The 27,032-nt window shown below is 38.9% G+C and overlaps 1 protein-coding gene across 7 annotated transcripts in view; it reads left to right on the top strand.

Moving 5' to 3' along the window:
- Nucleotides 1-24,557, top strand: part of CELF2 (CUGBP Elav-like family member 2) — a 375,554-nt gene extending 350,997 nt beyond the window's left edge. For 3 of the 7 annotated variants that reach the window (XM_066318826.1, XM_066318822.1, XM_066318827.1), the window contains 5 exons: nt 3,146-3,265; nt 9,940-10,137; nt 12,985-13,128; nt 17,964-18,135; nt 19,438-24,557. In XM_066318826.1, coding sequence (XP_066174923.1) covers nt 3,146-3,265; nt 9,940-10,137; nt 12,985-13,128; nt 17,964-18,091 — 590 coding nt within the window. In that variant the 3' untranslated portion in view covers nt 18,092-18,135; nt 19,438-24,557. Of the gene's footprint in view, nt 1-3,145; nt 3,278-9,939; nt 10,138-12,984; nt 13,129-17,963; nt 18,136-19,437 lie in introns of all 7 variants that reach the window. The other 4 variants (XM_066318824.1, XM_066318829.1, XM_066318823.1 and 1 more) reach the window with 2 other exon arrangements.
- The last annotated feature ends 2,475 nt before the right edge of the window (nt 24,558-27,032 follow it).

The following is a 27,032-nucleotide window of genomic DNA, read 5'->3' as shown; positions in this document are numbered from 1 at the left end:
CTTGCAACTCAGCATATTCTGTGATTCTGTGAATGTTCTGGTGTGGAGGCTGGAGGGAGTTGTGAAATTCGGTTTTTTTTAATTTCTTTGTTGTCAGAGGAACCTGGCAAAACCCAGTTTATAAATTATGTAGGTAGCCAATCTATTTTTGTCTTCTGGACAACTAAAAGACATAAATAGAGAAAGTATTCTGACAGTGAATTATTCTTCCTTTGCCAGTACTCTGAGCATTTGTGGTGCCCGAGAGTTTTGCTGACACAAGAGAGTTATACAGGTTCCCCCAAAGTAGTGCAATCATTTGCTATTACCAGAAGGCATGTGATTTTTCCTCTTTCCCTTCAGTTTAATATATGTTACAATTTCTTTAGTTGAAAGGAACTAGAAAATGGCAAAGGACAGGAGAAGCATAGTCCTTCTCTCTAGATGGATTTCATCTGGGAGCACACAAAGTAAAATCTTTCAGCTGGTCTAAGCCTTCACACTTGTCTTGTAGAACCTTTTAACTTTTGTTTCATCTTGCTTTAGATTTCTGGGGAACAGGGCATGCCATTGCTTTATCTGTTGGTTTTATACAGCGTTTTGTTAGAAATTTTCACCTCTGTTGGACCTTTTATAGCCCTTTATGGTAATATTTTAGCTCATCACTGTCTTCATCTTTATTTCATACATGCAGGTCTCAATCAATTAGTGTGGGGTCTCTCAGGAAGCCTCATGCAGAGGTTGCTTGATCTCTCCGAGCACCCTAAAAAAAGCAGTTCCCTTCATTTCTATTCCCCTGAACATTCTGAACCCCCTGTCCAATAAGATGGTGGAAATCACACAATGTGTTCAGTTTCTTTCTTCTCAAAGTAATATTAAGCCAAAGAGGAAAGAGCATTGTCCCACTGCATCTGTGAGGCAGATCCCTGCATAGCAGAAGAAATACCACAACAATGTAACTCATTCCTGAGGTGCTTTAGGGCTTCAACCAATATTGTACGGTGAGTATGAGCCAAGTCTTTATTCAGGCAAACTAGATAATCTGCATTGCAGCTTCAAGTGGGAGAAGCACTGAGGTACCTGCTCATTATTTGCCTGACAGAATAGAGAAACTTGCTACCAAAAAAAGAAGAAAAGAGATGTTGCCTCCTGATATTGACCATCCCTGGAGCATGTGTTTAAGCAGCCAGTAATAAGAGCCCCCATAATTCTCTGTGGGCTGCACAAGAGGGAAGGTTTTAAGCAGATTTTTTTTTGCCTTCCCTGACAGATGTGTTGACAATGCATAAGCATATGGCTCTTGTTCACAGGAGCTGTTTGCCCCCAGCTTTAATGTAATTTAGAGGCAGTTTTCTAGTCCCCATTTCTCTCATTTCTTAACTATATGTGTTTCCTCGAGAGAAAAGGGTAGTAATCCTCTAAAACAGAAAATGGATGGAATTCAGTCCAGTCAAAACTAATCAGATCCCTCAGAGTTGAGTTTTATATACTTCATTTAAATTATTTGCTAGCGAACATTGACAGGAGCACAGACCAGTGTTTTTGGTTTTTGCCTCTCTGTTGGTGCCCACGTTATCTGAAAAAAGTGGGATTTTTTAACTTGTTTTTTAATTACTTTTTTAATCAAAGACATTATTGGATTCTTATTGCTTTGTGGGGACAGATTGAATAATCAAAGCTGCTTCTGTTTGCGACATATAAAATTATTTGTGTTGACATCGCAGATGCTAAGAGACAAGGACTGCATAACAGAGTCTGGAAATCTCTCTTCCCCCAGAGCAAGAATATTCTTGTACTTTGAGTCCCCAAGAGTGCGAAAACTTGTCTTTGGTGGGTCTTAATGTTGCAGAGGCAGGTTATTTGTAGGTTAGAGCTTCAAGGTTTACCCACAGAGTGAAAAAGTTGCCTCCTACTTTCCTTACTGGATCCTGTCAGCTCTAGAGACTTCACTTTCTTGAGGGTTCACTGAGTAATGTGATGTGTTTGACAGTCCAAAAAAGCATCAAGTAAAAGTGGAATTAACTATTTCATAGCTAGGTAACAAATAGAAGCAAAAAAGCCTGATTGTAAACATGACGTGCCTCCAGTGCATCATCAACAAAACTCTGACTTTAAATGTTCACTTTTCCTAAGGTAATTCAACTTTATAATAGGAAAAAAAAGGAAGTTTTATGACTGATACACAAAAGTAGGGCTCAGGAGACGGGCTAAAAATTTAATTGCTTCTGCAGCTTTATGAGTGTGATTCATCTGGTATACCTTTACCTATCTGTGAGTTAAGTGTTTAATCTACACTCATTATTCGAGGCCCTTCTGTGAGACAGACAGGTATTTCTATTTCACCCAACATATCCCAAATGATGAGTCTTTATTACTTTCTTATGACAAGAGAGTGAGTCTCTTTCTCTCCCTAAACACATAATTTAGGTGGATTCATCTCACCCACCTTCATCATTCGCTTGACATTGTGGCATCAAGGACATTTTTTCCACCTTTTCCCCTGTGTCAGAGCTTTTGGAGATACATACAGTATCACAGGGGTGCATATACAGGACTAGCTATGTACAAAGGCCAGGATAAAAGCCTGCAATAAAATGAATTGTATTTACATTTTGTATTTGCCTGGTCATTCTTTTTATTTTAATCTTCAGCTCTTTAAATGAAGTTCATAAAGTGTCCTAGAGAATAGTGTCTTCACTTAGAATAATTAAACTTCCTCTTAGAACATTTGGGGCCCAGAACAGTAATCTGTTGAATGACAAAATTTCTGAGTAATTCTTGTTTGTTTAATGATGGACTTTGAGGTGTGTGGCAAATTCACAAAAGCCTAGTTAGCTGATCAACATGCGTTGCTAGGTTGATTGACAAACTTTTGAGAAAGTGTCTGATCCGACAAATACTGGTTTGGTATTATATTTGCAAATAATAGCACCGTACTGAATTTTGTGGTCTAGTATTTGAAGTTCTAGACTCATCAACACTTCCCATGAACAGTCACACTGCTCAGGTCTTGAACAAGATTGGTCTTGTTGGTCTCATTTTCTTTTTTCTTTCTCCTTCCAAGTAGCCCTGTTGTGCTCCTGTGTGTGATTGTAAGCTGTTCTGTGATTAAATAAAATAAACAAACTTAATTGCCTTAATTTTGCTTTGCTTTTTTTCCTTTCAGTGGCTGCATCAACTGCTAATTCCACAGCTGGTGCGGCCATGAATTCTTTGACTTCTCTGGGTACTCTCCAAGGACTGGCTGGAGCCACTGTTGGACTGAATAATATTAATGCACTAGCAGGTACCGTAAACAGTGAGTATTTATTGCTGTGGTGGACAGCCTTCCCCAATAATCATGCCACAAAAACTATCAATTGTAAAGTGATAATAGGATTTTTAATCTCTACACCAAATAAGGGGGTCAAGTTGATTCAGTTCCATACTACTATTACATATGTAGCTCTCTGGAGTCTTTTGTTTCACACAGTTTGTTCTGCAAAGTGAATTTCCTTGTGTCCCTTCAAAAAGACTCCTCCTCTTGCAGTGCATATGGAAGGTAAAAGAATTGTCATTGGGGATTTGGGTTGTCTAGGTTGTAGGAGAGGCTCCTTTTTAATTGAGGGAGTCTGACAACGGGTGTATCACCCCAATGTACAAAACCTCACTCAGAAATGTGATGCTAAGAAAGATGTTTGCCACAGAGACAGTCCTTTAAAATCTGTAAGAATAATCTAATTGACTTGAGGGCAACATGCTTTAAAAATGAAGGCAAGTCTTTGTCTTCTAATTGGCAAGTATAGGAGAACATGCAGTCAGTCACCTGTAATGCCAGAGCACACACACCTATCCCGTGACATCTTAACAAACCCTGGCATCTCCAGCTAAGTAGATGCCAGTAGTTGTTAGAACATTCTTCTTTGTTCTTAGCCTTGGTCAAGATTTTCTTGAAGAAGAAGGATTTTTTAAATTATTGTTTCTGCTATGATGACTTCACCTTTGCCTGTAATGGAAGAGATTGCCCAGCTGCATTTTCCCCCCTCCCTCCTTTTTTTTCTTTAGCTGCTGTTGCTCCTTGCATTTCCTTTTGCAATGCAAGGAATCTATTTGGTCATTGCCAGTCCATGACCCATCATAATGTACCCTCAGGAATGGATGTCCTCCTCAGTATCTCTTGCTCACTCTGATGCTCTGCATGATGTCCTTTCTGTCGCTGTTACTTGGCTGCTCACCCAATCTTTTTGTTCTGTGATCTCTGGTTGGCATTGTTGGGAGCTGGGAAGGAAGGGGGCTTATGGATGTCTGTGTAGCAATGTTGAATGGTTGCATGGGGTCTCGTGTAAAACAAGACTTGCTTCTGGCAAGGACATGTGCATTTCACACAGAACTTTGTAAATATTTCTTTGTATTTTCTTTGTAAATAGAACTCAAGGGCAACTTAAGAAAATGAGTATTAGATCCCAAAATGGCAGATGTTAGTTTGTTTTCTTCTTATTCCAGTAATGTCAAAGCAAGCCACTGGAAATGGCATGCATAGAAAGCTAACTTACCTCCTTTCCTCTCGTGAGCTCTTGTAGTAAGAGATCTACCCTGTCATGAGTCAGAAACCATTAAATGTCCTTTCTGATTAACAGTCATTGTGCTTCACTTGGTGTATAAAAAAATCACAATATCAAGAGCAAAATATGACATCCCACTCCTTCCGCTCTGCAAGTACTAAGAAGCCAGGCACACTGGAACACTCCAACATAATGTACTCTCTTCATGAAAAACAAGCATGAGTGAATCCTGTGAGCTCATTGTGTGGAAACCCTTCTCTTGCACTCCTTTTAGCACTCCTTGCTAGGCTCCAAGCAAAGAGTTTACATTTTCTCAGCAAGTATTTTGAGGTGATATGTGTGCAAACTTATCTGCATGTGTCATTTGAAGTATTAATGATGTATTCACAACTTGATACCAGATTTCAGTTTGTTTTAAGTCACCATTGTTCTATGGACTTGTACTGACAGTGACTGCAGTCTCGAATCTTCTTCATGGGTGTTTTTATGGATATGTGTATAGTGCTTACAAAATGTATGTGGATATGTCTGTCTATGTATATGCATACATGAGAGAGAGCTAAAGAGGGGAAACTGCTTCCCCATGACACAGCTCAGAATTAGGGCACTGTTTCCCTCAAAAGGGAATTTGATTATCAGTTTCTGGTACTCATGATGCTGATGATAATGAAGCATTGCTCAAATTACAATAATCTCCCCTGTCTATTTTAATGACAGTTTGGGGCTTCTCCTGATGATCATGTCTGAGTCAGTCATTCACACTCAAACCCACCTGGGAGATTGCCTTTGGGAAACACCATGTTTAGTAAGTCTGATGTTCCACACTGACATGGCTTATACCACTATGTTAAGCAGGCTCGTAAAAAATATTCACTGGCCATGGACATTCCTGAAGTAACTGTCCAGCAAATTGGGAATTGAGTGACATGCTTCTAGTTGAGGAACTAGAAAATCCAAACACAAGTCAAGCAGAGCTTAACCCAAAAATTAATCAGCAAGTGGCACTGGGTTTAGGCATTGATGTATATAGAGGCTTAAAGAGATGCTCTTCTGCCTAAGCCATGTCCTGCTCTGAAAATCACATTGAGAATGTCTTCCACACTGAGCTCACTAGAAGACTGTTATCTGTTTTCTCAGTCCTGTCTGGGTCTGTGAAAAGAAGCTGTGCTATGGAGGCTGATAGTGCTGTCACTGTAGAGAGCAGCATTTTAAAAAGATGTCTGGAGGCCTTAAATAAAGTGGAGTATGGTAAGTTTAAGTGTTTCCAAGGTTTTGGCAGCAGTTGTAACTAAGTGTGGGGATTCAGTCTTCTCTAGGTTGTTCTTGAAACACCTACAACTTTAAATGCAAACCATTAGGCTGTCTGCTTTGTGCATGTAAATTTAAGAATTCTAAGTAACAAAAAGAATTATGAATTATGAGGGAAAATTACAAAAAGGGAGGAAGCAATTCTTTGCAATTAAGAAAGGAGACCATACTTTTAGGATACTGGACAGCTATGGCACAGAATTTGTGTGTGACCCCAGGGCAGTCAGTTAGCCTTTTTGCCCCCTTATTTACATCTGTAAAACAGAGATAAAACTATTCATGACAGATTTGAAGGTGCTTGAAAAGCACTTTGAGAGACCTTTGGACTTGCCAAGCTTTGTTGCTTTTGTATTATGTAGAGAAACTCAGAAAAGTAGAAAGCCATAGATGAGAGACTCCAAAAGGTTATTTCACAGAAGGGAGGAAGGGACCAGAGTTCAGTGTGTGACTGAGGTGCATTGGTAGAGATAATAAAGAGATGGCAGAGATGTGTAACAGCAGCTGGGCCTTGCAGATTTCATAAAAAATGTAAGAACAGAAAAAGTATTGGGTGCTTTCTGCTGCTCTGTTTTGCCCAGGAGAGAGGTGTGTGCCATACGTGGGCTGTGGCAGCAGTAGCTGTGTCCTTCCCAGGAGCAGTGCCGTGGGCTGGGATGTCTGGCTGATGGCTGATCTGGAACCTCTGGGTGGGAAGGTGCTATTGATTCCAGGGAAAGGAGGGGGAGGATGCTGCCCACTGCAGCATGTTTAACTAATAGGCCAATGACTCATGAAAGATAACATGGTATCTTAATGCTACCTCTGTTATCAAGTTATTTCAACACTCTAATAAAAGGAGAGATACAAGCTGCTTTATCAGGAGCCTTTGCTTTACCAGTCCTGTGTGTACACTCATGCAAGCAGTGTACAAACCTAAGTACAAAACATCAGAGCAGACTACAGTCAGCCTCAGGATCAAATTAGTAGTAGTAGTAATATTTAATATACAATAGATAATATATTGTCTATTATACATAATTTATTGTTAAAATATATTATTGATATTGGGTTTGTTATTATTATTGTTACTATAATATTCTGAATGCCACTCTATCAATCTTAAACTGGGCAGGGGAGAGAAAATAGAACAAAAGGTTTGTGAATCAAGATAAGGGCAGGGAGAGATCGCTTACCAACTACTATCATTGGCAGAACACTCCTGACTTGGGGAAATTACTTTAATTTATTACAGATCAAGTCCGAGTAGTATAATGAGAAATGAAACCAAATCTTAAAAATACCTTCTCCCCATTCCTACCTCCTCCCAGTCTTAACTTTATTCCTGAATTCTCCACCTACTGTCCCCAGTGGTGCAGGAGGACAGGGAATGGGAGCTGCAGTCAGTTCATCACACATTGTTCCTGCAGCTCCTTCCTCCTCAGGGTTGGACTCCTCACACTGCTCCTCTGCTCCAGCATGGGGTCCCTCCCATGGGAGAAAGTTCTTCACCTGCTCCTTCCATTTGAGTTCCTTTCCACAGGCTTGCAGCACTCTGCAATTGCTCCAATGTGAATCTGCTCCATGACGTTTCCCTTCAGGAGCAGGCTGCTCCAGAGTGGGCCCCCCACAGGGTCACAATTGTTGACAGCAAACCATCTCCAGTGCAGTCCTCTCTCCACAGGTCCTGCCCGAAGCACTGCCTTCCCACAGGGTCACAGCCTTCTTTGGGCATCCCCCTGCTCTGGTGTGGGCTCCTCCATGGGCTGCAGGTGGATCTCTGCTCCCCCATGGACCCCCATGTCCTGCATGGCACAGCTGCCTGACTGTGGGCTGCACCAGGGGCTGCAGGGGAACCTCAGCTCCAGAGCCTGGAGCAGCTCCTGCCCCTCGTTCTCTGACCTTGAAGAGCTGTTTCTCTCACACATTTTCACTCCTCTCTTCTCTAGCTGCAGTCCCCATCACACAGGCTTTTTTCTCCTTTACCATGTTACCTCAGAGGTGGTACCACTGTCACTGATGGGCTCAGCCTTGGCCACTGATGGGTCCATCTTGGAGCCATCTGGCATTGGCTCTGCAGGACACAAGGGAAGCTTCCAGCAGCCTCTCAGAGAAACCACTCCTTTATGCCCCCCAGTACCACCCAAGCCCAATACAGCTTTATAACTGGAATTCTTATACAAGAAATACCCGGGTCTGTTAAGCTCTGACAGGGATTTTTATTCAAAGCAGTGGCAGCCAGTACCTCCCATCAGAGTAGAGCAATGCTCTGAAGTGGGGTGAAGGGGAAAGAGAAGTCTTCAAAGTGAGACATTTTATTAAGGAAAGGCTAAGAATATCACATCTCTGCCAAGTGTTTAGTCACACAAATTATAGTAAGATCAAAAGGTATAATTTATGCAGTACAATTCTCTTAATTGGCACAGACTCTGGTGGAGCCAAAAAGGTGCCACTTGAGCAATTGTCCTGATTATTGGAGACTCATAGGAATATGCTTTTCAAATCTACATAAGAGGCAGAAGGATACTGAGGTCAGCATCTTTATCCTCCTCTGTCAATGATGGATAATTCCCTGCAGTATTCTTCCTGTATCTAAATTATATGTGATAAGGTTTCTGCCATCTTCCTTGAAGATTGTTTCCCAGTCTAACAGATTTCCTTATTAATTTACTATAAAGTGTACTCTGCTTGATTTCTCCACTTTTCCGCAATTTACATACCAACCCTTATTATTGCTGTGCAATTAAGCTCTTTCTTTCTCTTTACTCTTCCTTGCTTTGGGGTCTTAATATGACACCACCAGTCACATCTATCGCACCCACCATTTTACCAGTCAAAACATTACACAGTGTCTAAGGAATGGTTGTTGGTGATTCTGGGTGCCCCCCCCCGTATTTTTCTAGTGACTGATCTTTTGTACCTCTATGGGCCTGTTAAGCCCTTTGTTTGTGAGCTCTTCACCTAGAAACTGGGGAGCTGGGGTAGCTAATTGTGCAGAAAACACACCCTGACTCTCAGTCCTGATGGGCTCTCAGTGCTCAGGTTGACACAGGTTAGGTGTGTGGAAGATCAGCAGGGGTCTTAACCCTCAACTTCCAGCTACAAATTCACTTTTTCTGGAATCTCTGAAAGATGATGCCAGCACTGTTAATTTCAACATAAGTCGTTTAGGAGCCATGCTGAGCAGTAGAAGCAAAGGAGGAAAGCTGTAGTTTGTCCACCATGAAATCATAGTACAACTCCTTGTGCAGCCCACACTGTTTGCATGGATGAGGGATGTCATTTTCTGCACAGCTAGCAATCCCATCTGAAATTTGCTCTTTAGCAGCCATCCCAGTTAAATCACTCTGTTACTTATCGGGATGTAGAATTGCTGTAAGTTAAAAAAAGTAACTCTGCTTCCCTTGTGAAGATTAACATTGCTAGCAATAAATGTTTTTGTTTCATCATGAAAGGTGCCTACTCTGGATGAAGTATTTTTAGTCAGTCTGGCTGTGCTGCTTTTCATCTCTTTATGAGTGACTGGAGGAACTAGAGGAGGAGGGTGGAAGCAAAGAGCATCACAGTCCATCTTTCTGCCACAAGCCTAAGGGGCAAAGCTTGTAATTGTACAGAGGGTTATAACAGAATCATTTGGGTTGAAAAAAAACATGTTTTAGAATGCAGTTAATCAGGGTTCTCTTCTTACTCTGTATGAGAAAAACACTTCTGATATGGCATTGTCACGGCCTGTTGCTGAAGACCCTGGTCAGAGAGAGCAGGTTTCCTCACAGACTGCTTTTGCCAGTGGCCATCTCACAAGGACACAGGTCCAGTAGGTCCCACACTGCCAGCCTCAGACACCCACAGCAGCAGCACAGGTGTCGAGGAGGATGAGCAGAGAGGCTCTCAGGAGCACAGAGCTGTAGTACTTGCCAGGAGCAGGCTGCATGCGAGTCCATTTGACTGTGCAACCCCTTGTGCTGAAGTGATCCCGATGCCAGAGTCGTGTTTCTTTGTCCTCAGTCCCATTTGGTGGAGTGCCGAGCTGCATGCACTGCTGTCGTTGTCAGTGTCAGTATAATACCAACGACTTTCGGAAAGCACTAATGAACAAGTGCAATTTCTTTTCTCTATTGTTGGGTTTTTTGTAAAGTTGCTCAAATGCTCTCAGGTATGGCGGCCCTGAACGGAGGACTCGGCGCGACAGGCCTGACGAACGGCACGGCCGGCACCATGGACGCGCTCACCCAGGCCTACTCAGGAATCCAGCAGTACGCGGCCGCCGCGCTGCCCACCCTCTACAGCCAGAGCCTGCTGCAGCAGCAGAGCGCCGCGGGCAGCCAGAAGGAAGGTAAGTGCCCACGCAGGAAAAGCCCAGCCCAAGAGCTGCCGCGTGTTGTCTTTCCTCACGGAGGCCTCGTGCGAGGCCTCGGGCGGTCTAATCTGTGATTTCTTCTTCCTCCAGTTTTCTCCTGCTTAGCGCTGTCACCGTCTTTTAATCTCTAATGTGTTTCGCTTTTCAGCCATCTGTCCTTCAAGTCATACTTTGCCACCCATCCCTTCCTTGTATAAAAGCAATTACCGGCTACCATATAAAAAGGCGCCACTAACAAAAATCATCCCTCTGTGGGTTTTGTAAAGATCTCGCAGTTTTGTCTTCTGGTTTCCATTTTCTGTCATGGTGGAGTTAATCTGATTAAGGTGCTGAGCTAATGACAAGATCCGTTTTCACTTTGAGTGGTTCTTTGCTTAATTGTGGGTCTTGTGAGGAAGGAGCTAAGTGAATGATTGCACCCCTCTCCCCACACCCACAGCAAATAAACCTCAGGAAGTTATTGCTAAGAATAAATGAATGCTAATTACAAGGTGTTTAGGAAAATGAGGCTACCCTTTTCCCCTCTTCCGTTCTCCTTCATATTTCCCAGGCATTTTGAGGGGGGCTGTTTCTGTTTTCATTGCTTTCTCCTGTCCTAATTTCCACATAATTCTACAAAGACAGGAAAATGCTGCATGCTTTCTAAGACTCTATCTATGTTGTTACTACTGTTCTTTGGCAAGGATAAGCTTTGGAAATACACCTAGTATAATATTCTCAAGAGAAATCTTTTTTATCCTCTTTTGAAATAGTATCTTGTACTGTTGTGGGTTGTGTTTCTTAGGAAGAGAAATTTGGCATTCCCCCAGCTGGTTATTGTATAGGGACACTGGAGTTAATATGTATATTTTCTCTGAAGTCTTTCCTTCATTTGCTGCTAAAAGCTTGAATTATTTAAAATGAAAGGGAATTTTTTTAATCTTTTTTTTTCCATGTTTTTTGTTTTCTGCATTTATCTTTCACCTCAGGCCCTTTGGTGACAATAGACTACTTGACACCAGAAAAAAATTGTTTATTTGGTGTCATTGCAAGATACATAGTGAAGGACAGCTTGATTTTTTTTTTCTAAGTATTGTAAATTTTTTTCCTGTTCAGAAACATTCAAATCAACTTTAGGCCTATTTTTTTATTTTTAAGAATTGCCAGCATTCTTTTTAAAACACAGTATTTTTGTTATGTGTCTTGTATCTGTTAGCAGTGGTTAAGCTCAAGTGAGTGAATTCCACTACTGACAACAGTGTTTTGTCTCTTACCACAATTTCTGATGGAATTGTGAAGAGTCTGGAGTGGTTGAGGATAAACAAGTGCCAGAGAAAAATGCTATATAAATATTTAATGCTAAAGCACAATGAACTGCCTCGTGCATATGCTCTTAAATATTATTTAGTATTTTTTCCTCTACTACTTTAAAGAATATTATTTATGGTAATGACAGTTTACTTGTGCCAAGAAGAAAAAAGTTCCAAGTAGAAGGTGTTTTTACCCACCTCCCCAGAAATAAATAAATAAATACCTACATTAATAAATAAATATTGGTTTGGGGTGGGGTTTTTTTGGTGGTTTTGGTTTGGGTTTTTTTTAAATCTAATTAACTTCTCTCCTCCTTTTGGGCAAGCTTTGCTACCATTTCCTTCAGGCTGAAAGAGAGCAGCCAGCCTGATTCTATGTGGGAGAGGTGAGGCTCTGTAGCTCTGTTGCTACAGAAGGAGCTCTGTAAATCTGATGAGCGCTTTCCTCTTCCTCTCCAGAAAGCCAAGGGCATCACATCTGAGGCAGATTTAGGTTCCATTAAGCAAGAGAATAGGTAATCAGGCTATTCTAGGTGTGTTTTTAGCTGAAATGCTCATTCTCTTTGTGTACCACTTACACCGCTGGAGCCTGCATGGGGAGGCCACATCTGGCTCCATCATATATCACACTCTTCCTGGCATCCATTGCTTGTTTCCAGTGTGTTGCTGTTGAGCTAGGGGAAAAAAATAACCTATCAATACTAGGATGAGTGTTTTAACCTACACCTTTAATGCTACATATCTCAAATCTTGTCTGTAAGAAAAGTATTCGAAGCACCTTTGAGTTTACACCCTTCTTTGCAAACTGAACTAAGTCTAAAGCCATTTAGTTGCAACCCAACTATGTAATTTTGAACTTCTTTAAAAGACTTTCTTTACAAAGCTTCTTCCAAGAGACAGAGCTTTCTATTTGTATTAAAACAAAAAAGTCTCATTTTGAAATTAGTCAGTACAAATTTAATTCTGAATATCTTTTTCTCACTGACTTCAATGACTTTTAAGTCACAAGGTGTGCTTATTATTATTTTTATTCCTATCTGCACCATTTTCTGGCCCGTTGAGTTTAAATCTGTGGTACTCAAATCTGAGCTAACCTCCTTCCATTTCCATAAGTTCCTGCAACTGGAATTAAACTGACAAACCCATGCAGGTGTTGGAAGCAGCAGAGGACTCCTTGTGCAGTTCTTGGGGTATTTTGAGAGCCAATACATTCTGTACTTGTTTTCCTAACCTTAATTATACCAAAAGACACTCATGTAAATTGAAGAAAGAGGATAAATTTAACTACTTCTGTAGTAGAATTATGAAATAAACACTTTTCAAAGTAAACACTACTCAAGATGGGATGCTCTAAAGAGCTGCAATTCAGCTGCTCTCCTCTGATGATCCACTTGCTTTTGTTCCTTCAGAGTTGGAAAGTGAAATGCTTTCTGACCATCAGCCTCAGTAAGTATTATGGAAAAACAGATTAAATGTAGCACTTGTAATAGCTGTTTTCATACTTCTTTTTTTTATTTATTTTATTTTCCTAAAGGTCCAGAAGGGGCAAACCTCTTTATTTACCACCTCCCCCAGGAGTTTGGAGACCAGGACATTCTGCAGATGTTCATGCCTTTTGGAAATGTTATCTCTGCTAAAGTCTTCATTGACAAACAGACCAATTTGAGCAAGTGCTTTGGTATGTCAAATTTAATAAATCAAATAGTAAAACCACATGCACTGTACTGAAAAGGGGCCAGGAAAGAAAATTAACAGCAATGTGAGAAATGTCATACTGGAAAATCATTCGAAAAATAATGGACTGTTAATCCTCAAATGAGCAGGAAGATGCACAGACAAACTACTTCTAACTAAGAATTGGATATGAAAAAAAACCCAGTAATAATCTTCCAGTCTGACATCTTGCATGAATGTGTCAAGTACATGAAACTAATTACACCCTATGTGGGGGAATGTCATTTAGTATACTATTAAATTGCCTTTTTATGGATACCTAATTATTCTCTATTGTATAGCTGAGCCACTTAAAAAAAGCTCTATGTTTAACCCATTACTTCTACATTACAGGAATTTCTTTCTTCTGAATTAAGTACAAGATTTTGCAGTTAGTCACTGAATGGTGTGTACATGTAGTTCAGTATTTTGCAGACAGTTGATGTCTAGGTATGCAGCTCCAGCTGTTGTGGATGGGTTCCAGTGTGTTATGGAAGGTGGCATTTCCCTTACCTTAGGGCAGGGATGAAGAGAGCCTCACAAGATCATTGTCAAGTTTCCCAGAGAATACTTTGAGCTCTCAGAAAATTAGATCACAGCAGAGGAGGAGATGATGTGTTGGTATAAAAATAGTTTTAGGGTTGATTATGAGGGCTGATGTCTTTGGAATAGCAGAGATGCACCAGCTCAGTGCTTTGATGGAATGGAGCAGAGAATGTGAGTGTGGCAAACTTTTGGAGCATGTGTCTAATAATTATGGTCTTATACAAGAAACAGGAAGGATTTAGGAGGAGGAAGGAATCTCTTGAACATGAGTTTTATAAGGGCTGACATAAAATATTGGAATTTCCTTAAAAGTAGCAATTCTTTCCCAGAGTGAAGGAATGCAACTGTATATATGAAAAGTGAGAATTGGATAGTATAGTTAGAATGTTGGTTCAGTTAACAGAAAAAGTGTGACATTCTTTCTACACTTCCCCACAGTCTTGCAGTTGATTTTTGAAGCATTCACTTCTTTAGGCTTTACAAAAAATTATTCATATCTAGACCAGTATAGACCAAGCCTGTTTCTGCAATGGGTTAAAGCAGTCCCTGAGGCTCTTGCAAATTTGAAAAGTGGAATTGAAATGGACTCCCCATTGATCTGGAGCCAGTTCTGTTAGTATGTTTGGGTTAAAAAATCGTTGTTGAGGTTTCCAGGAATCTTGATGAAATGTCAAATCAAGCTACGTTAATCGAAATGCAGCAATTGTGGTGACTGCTGAAAGAATGTAAATTAGTTTGGACAGGTGGCTCAGTTTATCAGATCGTTTCCTATGCTTGCTTTTTGTGCATTTTCTTTTACTCTTTGATTACCTTCTTACACATTTTTCTGGGTTTGTGGGACACAATTGCCTAACTTTAAGTGATGCTCCAAAGTTATCTTCTTTAAGGGAAAATGGAGGTGTCAACACCCAATGGATGGAGGAATCCTCTGTCATTTTGGTTTTAGGCCACTTTCACTGATAATTCCATTGCTCAGTTTTCCTTCCCAGATACTCTGCCACCAGGGATGGAGCTCTGCTTTAAAAACAAAAAATAGAAGTGGCAGACGAAGTTGGGTTTTCTGATTCAGTGGGTGACTGCTTGGCAATGCTGCAAATCACAAGCGAAGCAGGAACTAGTCCTGCTAGCTTAATGTACTGGCATAGTCTGCATGCACCTCTTCAGCTTTATTAGAAGAACTATCTATTTGTTGTTTTGGTCCTATATTTGTGTTTCAAAAACCTTTTTATTTTTTTTTCTGTCTTCCCACCCAAAATGTACAACAATAGTGCCACTGAAGAACCCATTTCTCTGCTGAATCATAAATGGTCAATGCGCTTGGTACAGTTTGGGTTGGGGTTTTTTATTTGTTGCTTTGGTTTGGTCTTTTTTCCCCGAGTAACAGTAATAGTAATTGCAATAGTTTGTACAAGCTTAGGCCTTCCTACTCTGGAGTTTCCAATCTCCTGCCCAAAGGAAGAGAAAGTCAGATTACAGACGAGAACAGGTTGAACATCCAAAAGGTGTAAAGATAGTCCAAGTCTGTCCACTGGCAGAAATGGGAAGGGAAGGTTCATTTTGAGTGAGTGATAGACAATGATGAATCTTTATGAAAAACTGCTTCACAAAACAAAAAATACCTTTTCTTTGCAGAAAAAGGACTTAGGCGTATTTTCTTTTCTTGTCCAACCCAAAATGAATGCTCAAAGGATTAAATGGTGATGAGGATGACAGGACAGTGTGTTTCCATGAGTTCTCACAGGCTCCACGGGCTTTAGTTGATTCAGCAGAAAAAGCATTTCGTTCTTCAAGCTTATGTCTTGCCTTTCACAAACCTTATAAGAAAAAATGAGGTATGTAACGAAAGCAGAGTAGGGGGCACCCAGTTACAGCAGTGCAGAAATGCAGTCGGCCTTACAGCAAAATTGTTACTTGAATGATGAAAATTATTTATCCTGATTATAGAGATACCCAATGATCTAAAACAAAAATCAGAGTTGTCATGACAGGGTCTTTGAGAATTAATAAGAAACATCATTCCAGCTTCATGTAACCTGTGGTTTAAGATTCAGACAAAAAGTGATGAATGGGTGCAATCAGAATAATACAAATAAAGGGAAGGAATTCGAGATTCCTCAGTAAGCTTTATAAATGATGGTTCTCAATGAGGAAGAAGACGAGAGTGTAACAAGCTAATGCAGGTATTGCATTCTGTGTAAAGAGACAAATTGTGAATCAGAATAACAACTGAATGATAGGGGCTGGTGCCAGCAGTGTGCTTCCTTCTCTTCATTCTCAAACGACAGATGCCAAGTGACTAGTTTAGATCACTTGCCTACTTTCCAGGTAGATAAAACTAGGTACAAAGGAAAGGAACTACAGTGATGATAAGTTCATAGCAGTAATGTGCATTTAAGAGAATTAACTGAAGGTCAGGAAATCTGTAGAGGGAAATGCTGAGTTGTCAAGGTAGGTAGGAGTAGCTATTCCTCAGCTGTGGATCATCTGCCTGGAAAGTGCCTCCCAACTTGTGCTAGTTCCCTTTTTTATCCGAGACAATCCTAGAGCTGATGGAAGGAGACACAGGACGTAGAGCTAAGATAATGACTGGAGTCATGTGAACAGACATGACCTCCTAGAAACAAGTAGGGGAAAGGAAGAAAGGAAGAGTGATGAAGCTCCTCAGGATCTGGCAAAAAATTTAGGAGGGAATGATCTCAGGGAGAAAGTGAGGAAGTGGCAAGAGTTACTAAAACCAAGGAAGGTATGGAAGAACATTTATTATCCATTAAGGAGGTAACAAATAATCAACCACAGGACAATATGGATAGAGCATATTGGCTTTGGCCAGGAGAAGGTCTGCAGAGATTTAGATGAGAGGCTGTTTTGAGTGGAAGGAACAGAAGTTAGCCTGAGTTGTCAGAGAAGAGTCTTAACTTAAATAGTTTGGTGAAGTTGATTTAAGGTGAAGCCACAGGGATGATCTGTGAATAAGAGCAGCTGGACCAGGATACCTTGATAAGGGGAGAGGATTTTATGCAGTGGAGAAAGCATAATAACACTCTGACTCTGCAATTGGAAGAGGGCAGCAGTGCAAAAGCCATAAAAGGTTAGGTTAAAGTAATGGTAAAAAGAGGTTATGAATCTAAGAAGTACACAGACACTAAGCGCAGATAAATAAAGCTGGTTGGTGAAAAGAGAGGCACCAAGAAGACTGTATTAGGACTGTAAGAAGACTGTGTATTAGGACTGAAGACAAAGTGTGTGGCATCCATGATTTAAGAGAGTGAAGGGATATATGTTAAGGCAAATTCAAGTGGAAAGAAGAGAGAGCATTTCAAAGCAGATGCATAACAGCAGGCTGAGTACAGTAATAATTAGCCTGAGCAGAGGCAGAGCAGCAGTTAGGCGAGCTTTACAATTACAAGTGGGAGGCCCAGATATGAAAATGAACTTTGAGCTTCCAGAATCAGGGAGATTTGAATATATTATGAACAGAACATTTTCAGTCTCCCAGGGAAAAGAAATCTGAGCCAGGCCAGCCATTCTGAATTACCCAAGCAAGCATTATCCTCCTAGTTAGTGCTCACGCACGAGGAGCAGGTCGTGGAGCTCTCATCAAACCCTACCATTGTCTTTATGATGCTGCTTAATTTTGATGTTTGCGTACTCCTTTGGGGACCAAGAGACTGAATTAACTAACATTAAGGTACCCTGAGGTCTTGAACTGGAAGGAGCTGTAAAATTACAAAATATTAATATTGCAGCTGTCCTAGGCCCAAAGAGCCTAAAGAGATGAGTGTTCCATAAGCATACATGAACTGACACCCAGGTGTGAGTTAAACCTAAACTAGGTTTAGGCAGTTTGGGGGTTGATTCTGTAACCAGGCTTGCTGTTTCAGCTTCCCTTTTGCAGAGTGGCCTAAATAGCACTTCCTAATAGACTGGGAGGCATGTAGATTCTACACTGAAAAGTGTTACAGTAATAAGTATCTTCAGTCTCTAAGGTAGGTAGATAAATAACAGAATGGAAACTGCATTGCGCCAAAATTGGCCAACTGCATCCCAGCTAGTAAAGAAATATTATGAAGGTAAAGAGGAAGGCAAAAGGAAACGGGAGAGGAAATGGGATATGAAATGTGATCAAAGAACTAATTGAAAGCAAGGTAAATGTGTCAGATAAATAGCAATCATAAAATCCTTACAAAATGCCTTCTGACATTTGTTCTAACCTAGAGCTGACTTTCTCTCCCGCCTGTGTTCTGTGTCTCGCAGGTTTTGTTAGCTATGACAATCCGGTCTCTGCACAAGCTGCTATCCAGGCTATGAACGGCTTTCAGATTGGCATGAAACGCTTGAAGGTTCAGCTGAAACGCTCCAAAAATGACAGCAAACCTTACTGATCTTAACCCCAGATGCTTACTGCTCTTATTTTAGCTTTCTTAGGGTAAGTCCCATGAGCAAACCTGTCCTCTGCAGGGGGGTTAAGAAAGAACATAGAGCCAACCTTCACCAAGAGACAGTTATTTTTACAGTTACCACTTCCATCTCCCCACTTGTCCTTTCTACACTTGGCTCCCATTTCCTTGCCAAGTAATTACTGAGTTGCGTTACTGTATTTTGTTTTGCAGCATAATTTATCTCCTTTTTGAAACAAAAAAATAAATGTCTTGAAATTCCAAACAGCACACACACACACAGACACAAAAAATGTGCAATTTAACTCTGTGAACCCTGGTGCCATTAGCACACAATAAAAGTTGTTTTGTATGGATGGATCGTATTTTACCAGGGTGGCACCAGCAGTTTATAGGTTAAACAAAATGGCCTCATGCCAGTTGAAGCACTTATTTTGCAACAAAAATTGAAACAAGTCTTTCCACTACATCAACTTGTTTTTTGAGAAGATCTGATTTTTTTTCGGTTCAAAACAATGTATTGTTATATATTAGTCTGATTTTACACTGGTCGTCTTTATATTTCATTTTTTTAAGTTCTTGGTTTTTTTGGAAAGGATTAATGTAAAAAAGATTTAGAGATCTGTTTCTAAAGCTACAGGGTTTAAAATAAAAAAAAAATAAAATAAAATGAGTGACAATACTTGATGTTTCTTGAGAGATAAATTTAATAATAATAAAAAAAAGAAAGCCACAGGCCTGTAAATTTTATTTGTAAAAAGCATTTCTATTTTTATACAAAATTTTTACTGCCTCAGAAATAATGGAATTTATTTATTGCCTATTGTTAACTTATTGGATACCTAAAGAGCAGCTCTCTATGCTAGCTAGATCCTTTGAAGTAGTCTCTAGAGTAATTGTGCCAAGAATGGGCGCTTTTTCACTGTTGAACCCTCCACCCTTTGCAGTTCATGCTTTTATCCTCTTGTTTGTATTTGTCTGGTTATTTTGTTCGTAGTTTCCATTACCTAGTTTAAAGTTCAGTTGTCTGACCCTTTTCCCCCCCTTCTCCCTGTACCTTTCTGTTACATTTGTAGAAACTGGTTCTTTCCTCTCTTTTCTCCCCAAAGAGGAATCCATTCTCTCTGACTCCTTTCAGATGGATTCTTTTGGGGTTCCATTGTGTTCTTGTTGACAAGTATTGTAAGTTAATGCAAATTATGTGAACGGCTCTCATAGGCTCTATTGATAAAAGATTTGCATTAGTTTTCTCCTGCACCCATAAAAGTGATTTTGTTTGTGCTGCATAGATTCTGTGTAACTTTTTTTCCTCTTCCTTGTTTTTTCCCTAGACATCTCCATGCCCGTTAGCCCATCGTTTGCCTAGCATGTCCCTGTGGCGTCTCAAAAAAAAATAAGTTTCATCGTCCCGTCATTGTTTCTGATGTCTTTCTGACCTCACATCATATTTGGTTCTCCTACTGACCTAGTTTGACCTTTGAAATTTGCATGTGACCTCATCTAGCTATGAATTCTGGGAAGTCAATGTGAAAAAACATTGCTGCATTCATGCAAGACTGAAATTTATTATTAGATAAATCAATGATAGGATTTAAAAACAACCTGTGGCAAAATGTTTTTTCTTTCTTTCCTTTTTTTTTTTTTTTTTTTAGTTTTGGTTTTTGGTTTTCTTCTTTCCTTGGAGTTTTTGTTTCGTTTTGTTTGGGTCTTTGTTTCGGGTTTTTCTCTTAGTTGATTTTTGGTTTTGTTTTTTTCATTTAGTAAAAAAAAAATAAAAAAAAAAAACAGACTTGAAAGTATTATACAGGGATTGGCATTCTGCCTGGTCACTGGTGACAATAGCAATATGTGTCCAGAGGCACAGAATGTTGGTTTCTAACAGACTACTTCCAAAACAGTTTGAGAAATAAAACTGTCTGATTTTAAGTCTCTAGAGGTCTGTAATAGTTTTTACATTTTTCAGGCAGTGTAAAGTTTTTTGATAAGGCCATTTTAGGTGGCTCACTTTCTCATTAAAGTATATATATAGAACCACTTTTTGTAGATTAGTATAAGAAAATATTTACCCTGTTTTAGGGCAAATGCTACCTACTTGTGTCACCTTTTGCTGAACTGACTCACAGTTAGACAATCCATGGTTTAATGCACATGAAATTACCTATATTTTATACTGTTTCAATGTACAGAAGAAAGGTTACTGTAAAATGTGTTACGTTGGTGCTTCTGTGAATTAAGTTGTGGTTTCATCATGAGTCTTATGGTCTTAAGTGTTCTATGTTTATAAAAAGACAAGTTTAAAATTGGTTTACTTGAACAACAAGAACAAAAAGAAGATTCAAAAAAAAAAAAAAAAAAAACACAAAAAAAAGTTGTTTGCTTAAAAAAATAATTTCATGTGAAAATAAAAAAATATTCCAGAATAAGTTTGTGTTGGCTTGTGACGCATTGATGTCATTTTTTTATTGTGAACAATTTAGGTGTGTTTGTGTTCAGCAAAATGTGATCAGTTTTTCTTTTAAAGAAAAAAAAAAAATCAGTGAAACTATAGTGCCAAATTCCAAAGGTACTTTCTTCCTAGAGCTTCAGTGTGTTTCTTGTGTGAAGTAATTTGATAACATGGGTATTTTATTATGTGTTTTGTATAAATCCCTAATATTTAAAGAAAAAAAGAGGTTAAAAAGTTTGTTAACTTGCTATCCTGTGGTCTTGTTGCCTGAAATTGTTATTGTTTGTTATTTCTCTTTGATGTTTTTTGTAAAACATTGTATAAGTGCCCATGTTTCACTTTTTTAACCACTCTGCACACATCAATGCTGTGAAAGCAAACCTCACTATGTATTTTCTTCATATTGTATGGAAACCTCTAAGGTGAGAAAGTTTTGAACTTTTAACCCTTTCCACCCAGAGCTGTCTTGAGTGTTAATACCTTTTATACATTCACCATTTTGCTGTTTATTTTTATATATATATCTATATCTATAAATATATATATACTTAGTTTTTTGTGGTTTATTTAATACATGGTTGAAATCAGAACAATGCACAGGGCAGATCTGAAGGACAAAAATATTTTACTGCTGTCTAAATTTCTTCTGTATCTATAACTAAAATTATTTAAAACCGTAATTAACTTGTGGTTTTCCTTTTTAGATTTTGGGGATTTTGTCTTTTCTTAAAGAGCTTTTAATATGCTGCTGGAATATGCTATTCAGTATTAATAAAATAAAAGAAAAAGAAAACAATTCTTTAATTATCTATTGTGTGAGCCACTCCCAACCAGGAGCGGTCAATCCACCATTTGAAAACTTTGAGGAGAAAAAAAAAAAAAAAGAATAATAATATTTTTGTAATTTAAATAAATGAATTTTTGCTTAAATCAGATGCACTAGATCTTCCTGGGTGAAAATTCAATGTGCACTGCAGTTAAACTACTTTTTATGGATAAAGTTTACATACACTGTAATGTTTGGTGTTATTTGCCATTATTTGTCACGGCAATATATTGGCTCACTCCTGCAAACACCCATACAGAGAGGAGTAACTTTACTCTTACCCATGGTCCATGGGAACATCTGTGTGACTGATGTGGGTGTTTGCTGGAGGAAGCTCTTTGTAAGGAACCAGAAAAGAGATGCTGGTAGCCCTTTTCACTGCCTTGTAAGTCTGATTGGGTTGTGTTTCTACCACACAAACAGTGACCAACAACCAAATTCGGTTCTTTGCCACCGGTTTAGCGAATTCATTGCCAATCCAATGTGTGTGAGCAGCAGTACCTGCTACAGGTCATGAAGTGCCATACCTTCTTCCACCTCCTAGTTCTATCTGGTTATATCTGAAGCCACCTAAAATTAAAAACGAAGCCCTATATGAGCAACATCAGCTGGTGCACTCTTGTCTCTCATCCCCAACTTAAATGCTTCTTTATGTAGAGCCCTGGGATGGAAAGGACTAGCCTCTAGTGATGCAAAAAAAGTTTCCTTCTTATAGCACATGCACTTATAAATAGATGATCTATACTTTTCTCACGTTTATACTACTGCTGGGGCCTTCCTACACCCTTTGAGGGCTATTTTGTACTACTTGCAGCAATTGTGCGTATTCAAAGTATCATCTCACGTACGTTATATTATATATATGTACATATATATATATATAATATGAGATCATCATTTGGATTGTTTAGAGACTGTTTCACTAATTTTTCTCATTGTACCCACCGTCTAAATTTCCAAAGTTTTTGTAGATGCCCTGGTGTGTCCTGTGGGTTTTCCAGTCCAGTTAGAGCGGTGATGCCTCTGGTCCTTGGGCAGTGTAACTCGGCACCAGGCTGCCCTGAATTACTCCATGGGACATTGGCTTAGCAGTGGGAGACAAGGAATATTTCTGTACTTCCAGGCAACTGAGATGAGTCATTGCTTAGAAAAGTGTCCATCTCTGGAAAAAAAAAGAATCAAAAGTCAAAAATAAAATTCAAATAGAAAACCAAGAACCCAAACATACACCTCCTGGGAGGCAAATTATCTACCAGTTCTCTTTCAAAATAATGAAAGGAAAAAGCTGCAAGGGTGCAAGGGCCTAATAAGAGAGGAAGTAAAACAAGGGAAATTGCTTTACAAAATTCTAATCAAAAGACTAGACTAGTTGTTTTATCAAACAAATTAGCTAATTGCAATGAAATGGCAGTCCTCAAAGGAGTAACAAGTTCATCTTTCTTTCACCATAGGGGTTACAGTTCCTTGGCTTGTGCTACTCTGGAATCATTTTACTGTTTCTGTTTTTATTATCTTAAGTGCTAATTAACAAAAAGAAAAAAATAACCTGTAGTTTCATTACCTTTTTGGATAATGTCATACAAAAAGAAAAAAAAAAACAAACCTATGTATTTGTGTTTTTTTCGTGCTGTGGGAATTGTTGTTTGTAGATTAATAATACTATCATTTTGTTTAGAATTACAAACTAGTTTTTAAGTATTGTCTGAGAAAAGCCAAAGTTAATGCAATCTAGTGGAAACTGTAAGACCATTTGAGTATTGTTTCTGTTTTATTGATGCATTTGGATTTTGTTGTTTGATGGAATTTGAGCCAAAAAAAAAAAAAAAAAGAACAAAAAAAAAGGCAAAAAAAAAAAAAGCAGGCTTTCCTATTTCTACAACTTGATTGTACTTATGCATTTTGTACCAGTGGAACTTTTTATACTGGAGATTAAAAAACAAATGGAAATTTTTGTGGCTTACTCTCGTGGGCCCCCTCGATCATGACTGATTTTCAAGTTTGATTTCTGGATGGTAGAAAGAGAGTTGGTTTTGTTTCAAGAATTCAAAACTTTGGCTTGATTTCTTTTTTTCCCTTTGCTTATATCTAGTGTTTAGAATTTTGTCTTAACAAAAGCGGTAAGTTTCACTTTTTATTCTGTATCGTGCAGTTACACAATAAGGTAATTAGAATTAGGAGTACTCGGTCACTTTGCGTGGATAAATGTATTAGTTAAAACGTTAGGGGTTTGCTTTTTTGCTGTTTAGATCAGAGTTTTTTCTGATTCTTCTGTCCTCATTGTGAACATAACCGTGTAGTTGAAACAGTCAGACTTATTTTTGTAACGTATGTTATTGTGTGATGCAGTTTTTTGCTTCTGTCTCCAATATTAAACCATTTTCCTAATACTTGTCTCTCTACTTTGTGTGTTGTATTGTTGGTGGTCATTCTGTGTTGGTAATACATCTGCACACCTCACTGTTTCACGTGCCTGTTTTTTTTTTTTTTTTCTCTATTTGTTGGTTGTGTACAAAAGATACAGTCGATTCCACCTAAGTGAATAGCTGATTGGGGGGCAAAAGAGGATTTGTACATTTTAGACATGTTCTGGTTTCTTTGATTTTTTTTTTTCTCTCTTCCTCCCCCTAGTCATGCCTTATCACTTGGATAATCTCTTGGAGCAGGAAGCATTTTAAATGAGTTTCCTGCAAAGTCCTATTGAAGGTAGCTTTTGTTAGCCTTCGAACTGCAAAACCTTCTGCACACAAACACACAGAAGACACCTGAAAAGATTTTTTTTTTTTTTTGCTGTGGCATTTCAGTCAGTCTGGAAAATGTGGATTATAGACATAATTTCTTCTGAGCTGTTAAAAATATAATAATACTCTGCCACTATGTTGCAGAAGCATATGAAACATTCAAGAAAAGGAGCATATAGCCTTGGGATTTTTTCCAAACTGCACAGTAATCTGTTGGCATATGGCATTAGTCAAATTCTCCCTAGAAACTAATCATGTCTTAACTAGGGCTGGGAGAGCCTGCAAAATCTTACCAGGTGATCAAGCTTGTTGTGGGCAGTATACATATAATACTTTAAAAAATACAACAAAATCCAAGTGAGCATAGGAAGACTTTCTACTAAAGCCAGTGGAAGTAAAAAAAAAAAAAAAATCAACAAAATAAAAAGAAGGAGAAATAAATGATGGAAAAAAGATCCCCCGTTGTTCCAATGGGTGATATTTTTGCTGTGGGCTTACAAAGCAGATCATTCTCAGCATTGGCTGATAGTATTACAGAAATTTCAAAAGGGACTAAAGAAATACCATAGCACTTTTTTTCTCATTATTTTTTACACTTGGTTCTTAGCTTTTTTTATACTTTCCTTTCCTATAATTTTTTCCTCCTCACAAGAATCTCTCTGCTCTCCCCCAAGCGGTGTCTACCACGATAAAATAAAAGCTGCAAAAGAAAAATCTATGTTGTTCTGGTTTACAGAAAGTCTCTTCTCTCCTCTGATCGCAGATTACAAACCTTACAATTTGGAGAGGGGGGGGAAACAAAACAAAACAAAACCAACCAAACCCAAGGAGGAGAGAGAAGCACTAGCGAGTGCTCTCTGGAATTTAAGCCATACGCCCCCATCCCTTTCCTTTGTCCCACTTTCTGTGATGCTCAGGAATCGAAGACCACTTAAAAGTGCTCTTATGAGACCCAAACGACACTCCTCCCTCTTGTCTCCTCTCCCCTGGTCTTTCTGGCGCTCTGGCTTTGGCTCACACACACGCACAGCCCCATCACTACCGTCCGACAAGGTCCTGGCGCACTGGGTGTATCTGTGTGGTGTCAGCAGCAACATTGATTCCTGCCTTTGGAAGACTTTTGAAATTTTCTGGTAGCTTGTGAGTTGGCCTGGTTGTTACTGCTCGATCTATTTTTCTAATTTTTTTTTTCTTTTTTTCACTTTTCCGTTTCCATGAGAAGCAAACAAGTGATGAGTCTGGAGCCCCAAACAAGTTCCAGTGCCGTCCCACAGGGTCTGTTATCACAGGCCAGGGGTCCAGGCAGCTCAAGGTTTAACCTAAAAACCACAGGAGCCTGTAGCAGACAGCCCAGGCAGGAAAGCAGAACCTGATGTTCAGACTACATCCTGAGTCTTTGACACCTCTAGAGTTTATGATCTCGATTTGGGTAATGTTGACACCAGTGGATTCAGTTAAGTAAGTCTTGACTTGCATGATGGTTAAATCAGAATTGCTCTCTGGGTTTTTTTTAGCTTGCTGTGGATGTTTTCTTTTTTCTTTTCTCTTTTTTTTCCTCCAAACTTGGTCTTAGGAAAGAAACTAGAGCTTTGTGAAGGGTCTTTTCTTCCAAAACTACAACTGAAAAAAAAAAAAAAAGACTTATACTACAGTTAGGTTTCTTTTAAATACTCAGGGCTGAAAGATACAGGGTTTTCTTTCTTTCTTCCTTTTTTTTTTTTTTTTTTTTTTTTTTTTTTTTTTTTTTTTTTTTTAATTTCAACAATGGGAGAGAAATGAGTTCCTTAAAGCAATGCAGCTGAACAGTTTGTCCTGCTTAAACACATGCTTTTAATTTCAATTATGTAAGGCACCTTGCAGTGTTAGCAAAATGTCTCTTTGTTAGCTATATGTGTATCGCCATGGGAAATTACCAAACTGTCACAAGACTTGCTGATTAAAGAATAGCCTGCCAGAGTGTGTGTGCCTTTGCCCAGTGTGACTCTTAGGTATTAGGCTAAGGAAAACAGTTTAACAAAATGTAGTGTGAATCATTCCTGATAAGTGAATAAAGCATTGTGACCAAGCAATCAGATTATTCACTTATCAGGAATCGACTGTACTGATAGTTTGCCTGATCGTTTTTGTTCCTCATCTCTGTTGTAGTTTCACTACTTTGCTGTGTTCTGTTTTTTCTCTCATGCTCTTAGCAAAATCACTGGGAATATCCCTTCGTGTGATCATGAAACGTGCTACTGAGTAACAAATAAAAAAAAAAAATTTAAATATAAAAATGATATCTTAACAAAATCTATGCACTTGCTATCAGGAACACAATACTGGATGTGTCTTATATATATTGAACTATAATAGTATTCGATTTCTTAAATAAAGCTTAAGAAAGGATTCTGTTGTCTGTAAAATTTTATGAGCATTAAATGGAAAAAAAAATGTTTCTAGGGTTGGGCGCTTTCTGTTATATTAAATCTTCCTGGGTATATGGTCTTTAACCATGCCCAGGCAAATGTTAACTTTAATTCGCTTGATATTTCATTAATAATGGAGACTTTGAAAATTAGGCTTACTGAAATCTGTGGGGAGAAAAAGTCTTGCCATTCAGTGACTTGCAGCAAAAGATTCTAAGATGCAGAAATTTTGATCTCTTTCTGTATTTGCAGAAGCAAATATGCTTGGTCTTGCACTAAAATCAAAAAATGGCTAAAATATGTGAATCAGAAAATGCCATAAAACAATACAATACTGTACTTTTTGGTATATGACTTTTTTTCCTCCTGATTCTAGATAGGTTTAGAGTTAAAAAATGAAAACCCATATGCTCAGAATTCCACAGATTCCACACTGGAGGTCAAAGCATCTTTTTGGGGAAGATCTATGGCTTACTGTACGTTTCCTGTATTGAGCCTTCTCTTAAAAAAA

Source organism: Sylvia atricapilla, chromosome 5, assembly GCF_009819655.1.
Source record: "Sylvia atricapilla isolate bSylAtr1 chromosome 5, bSylAtr1.pri, whole genome shotgun sequence".
NCBI lineage: Eukaryota > Metazoa > Chordata > Aves > Passeriformes > Sylviidae > Sylvia > Sylvia atricapilla.
The sequence above is the reverse complement of the archived record's forward strand: the minus strand, read 5'-3'. Positions and strand labels throughout refer to the sequence as shown.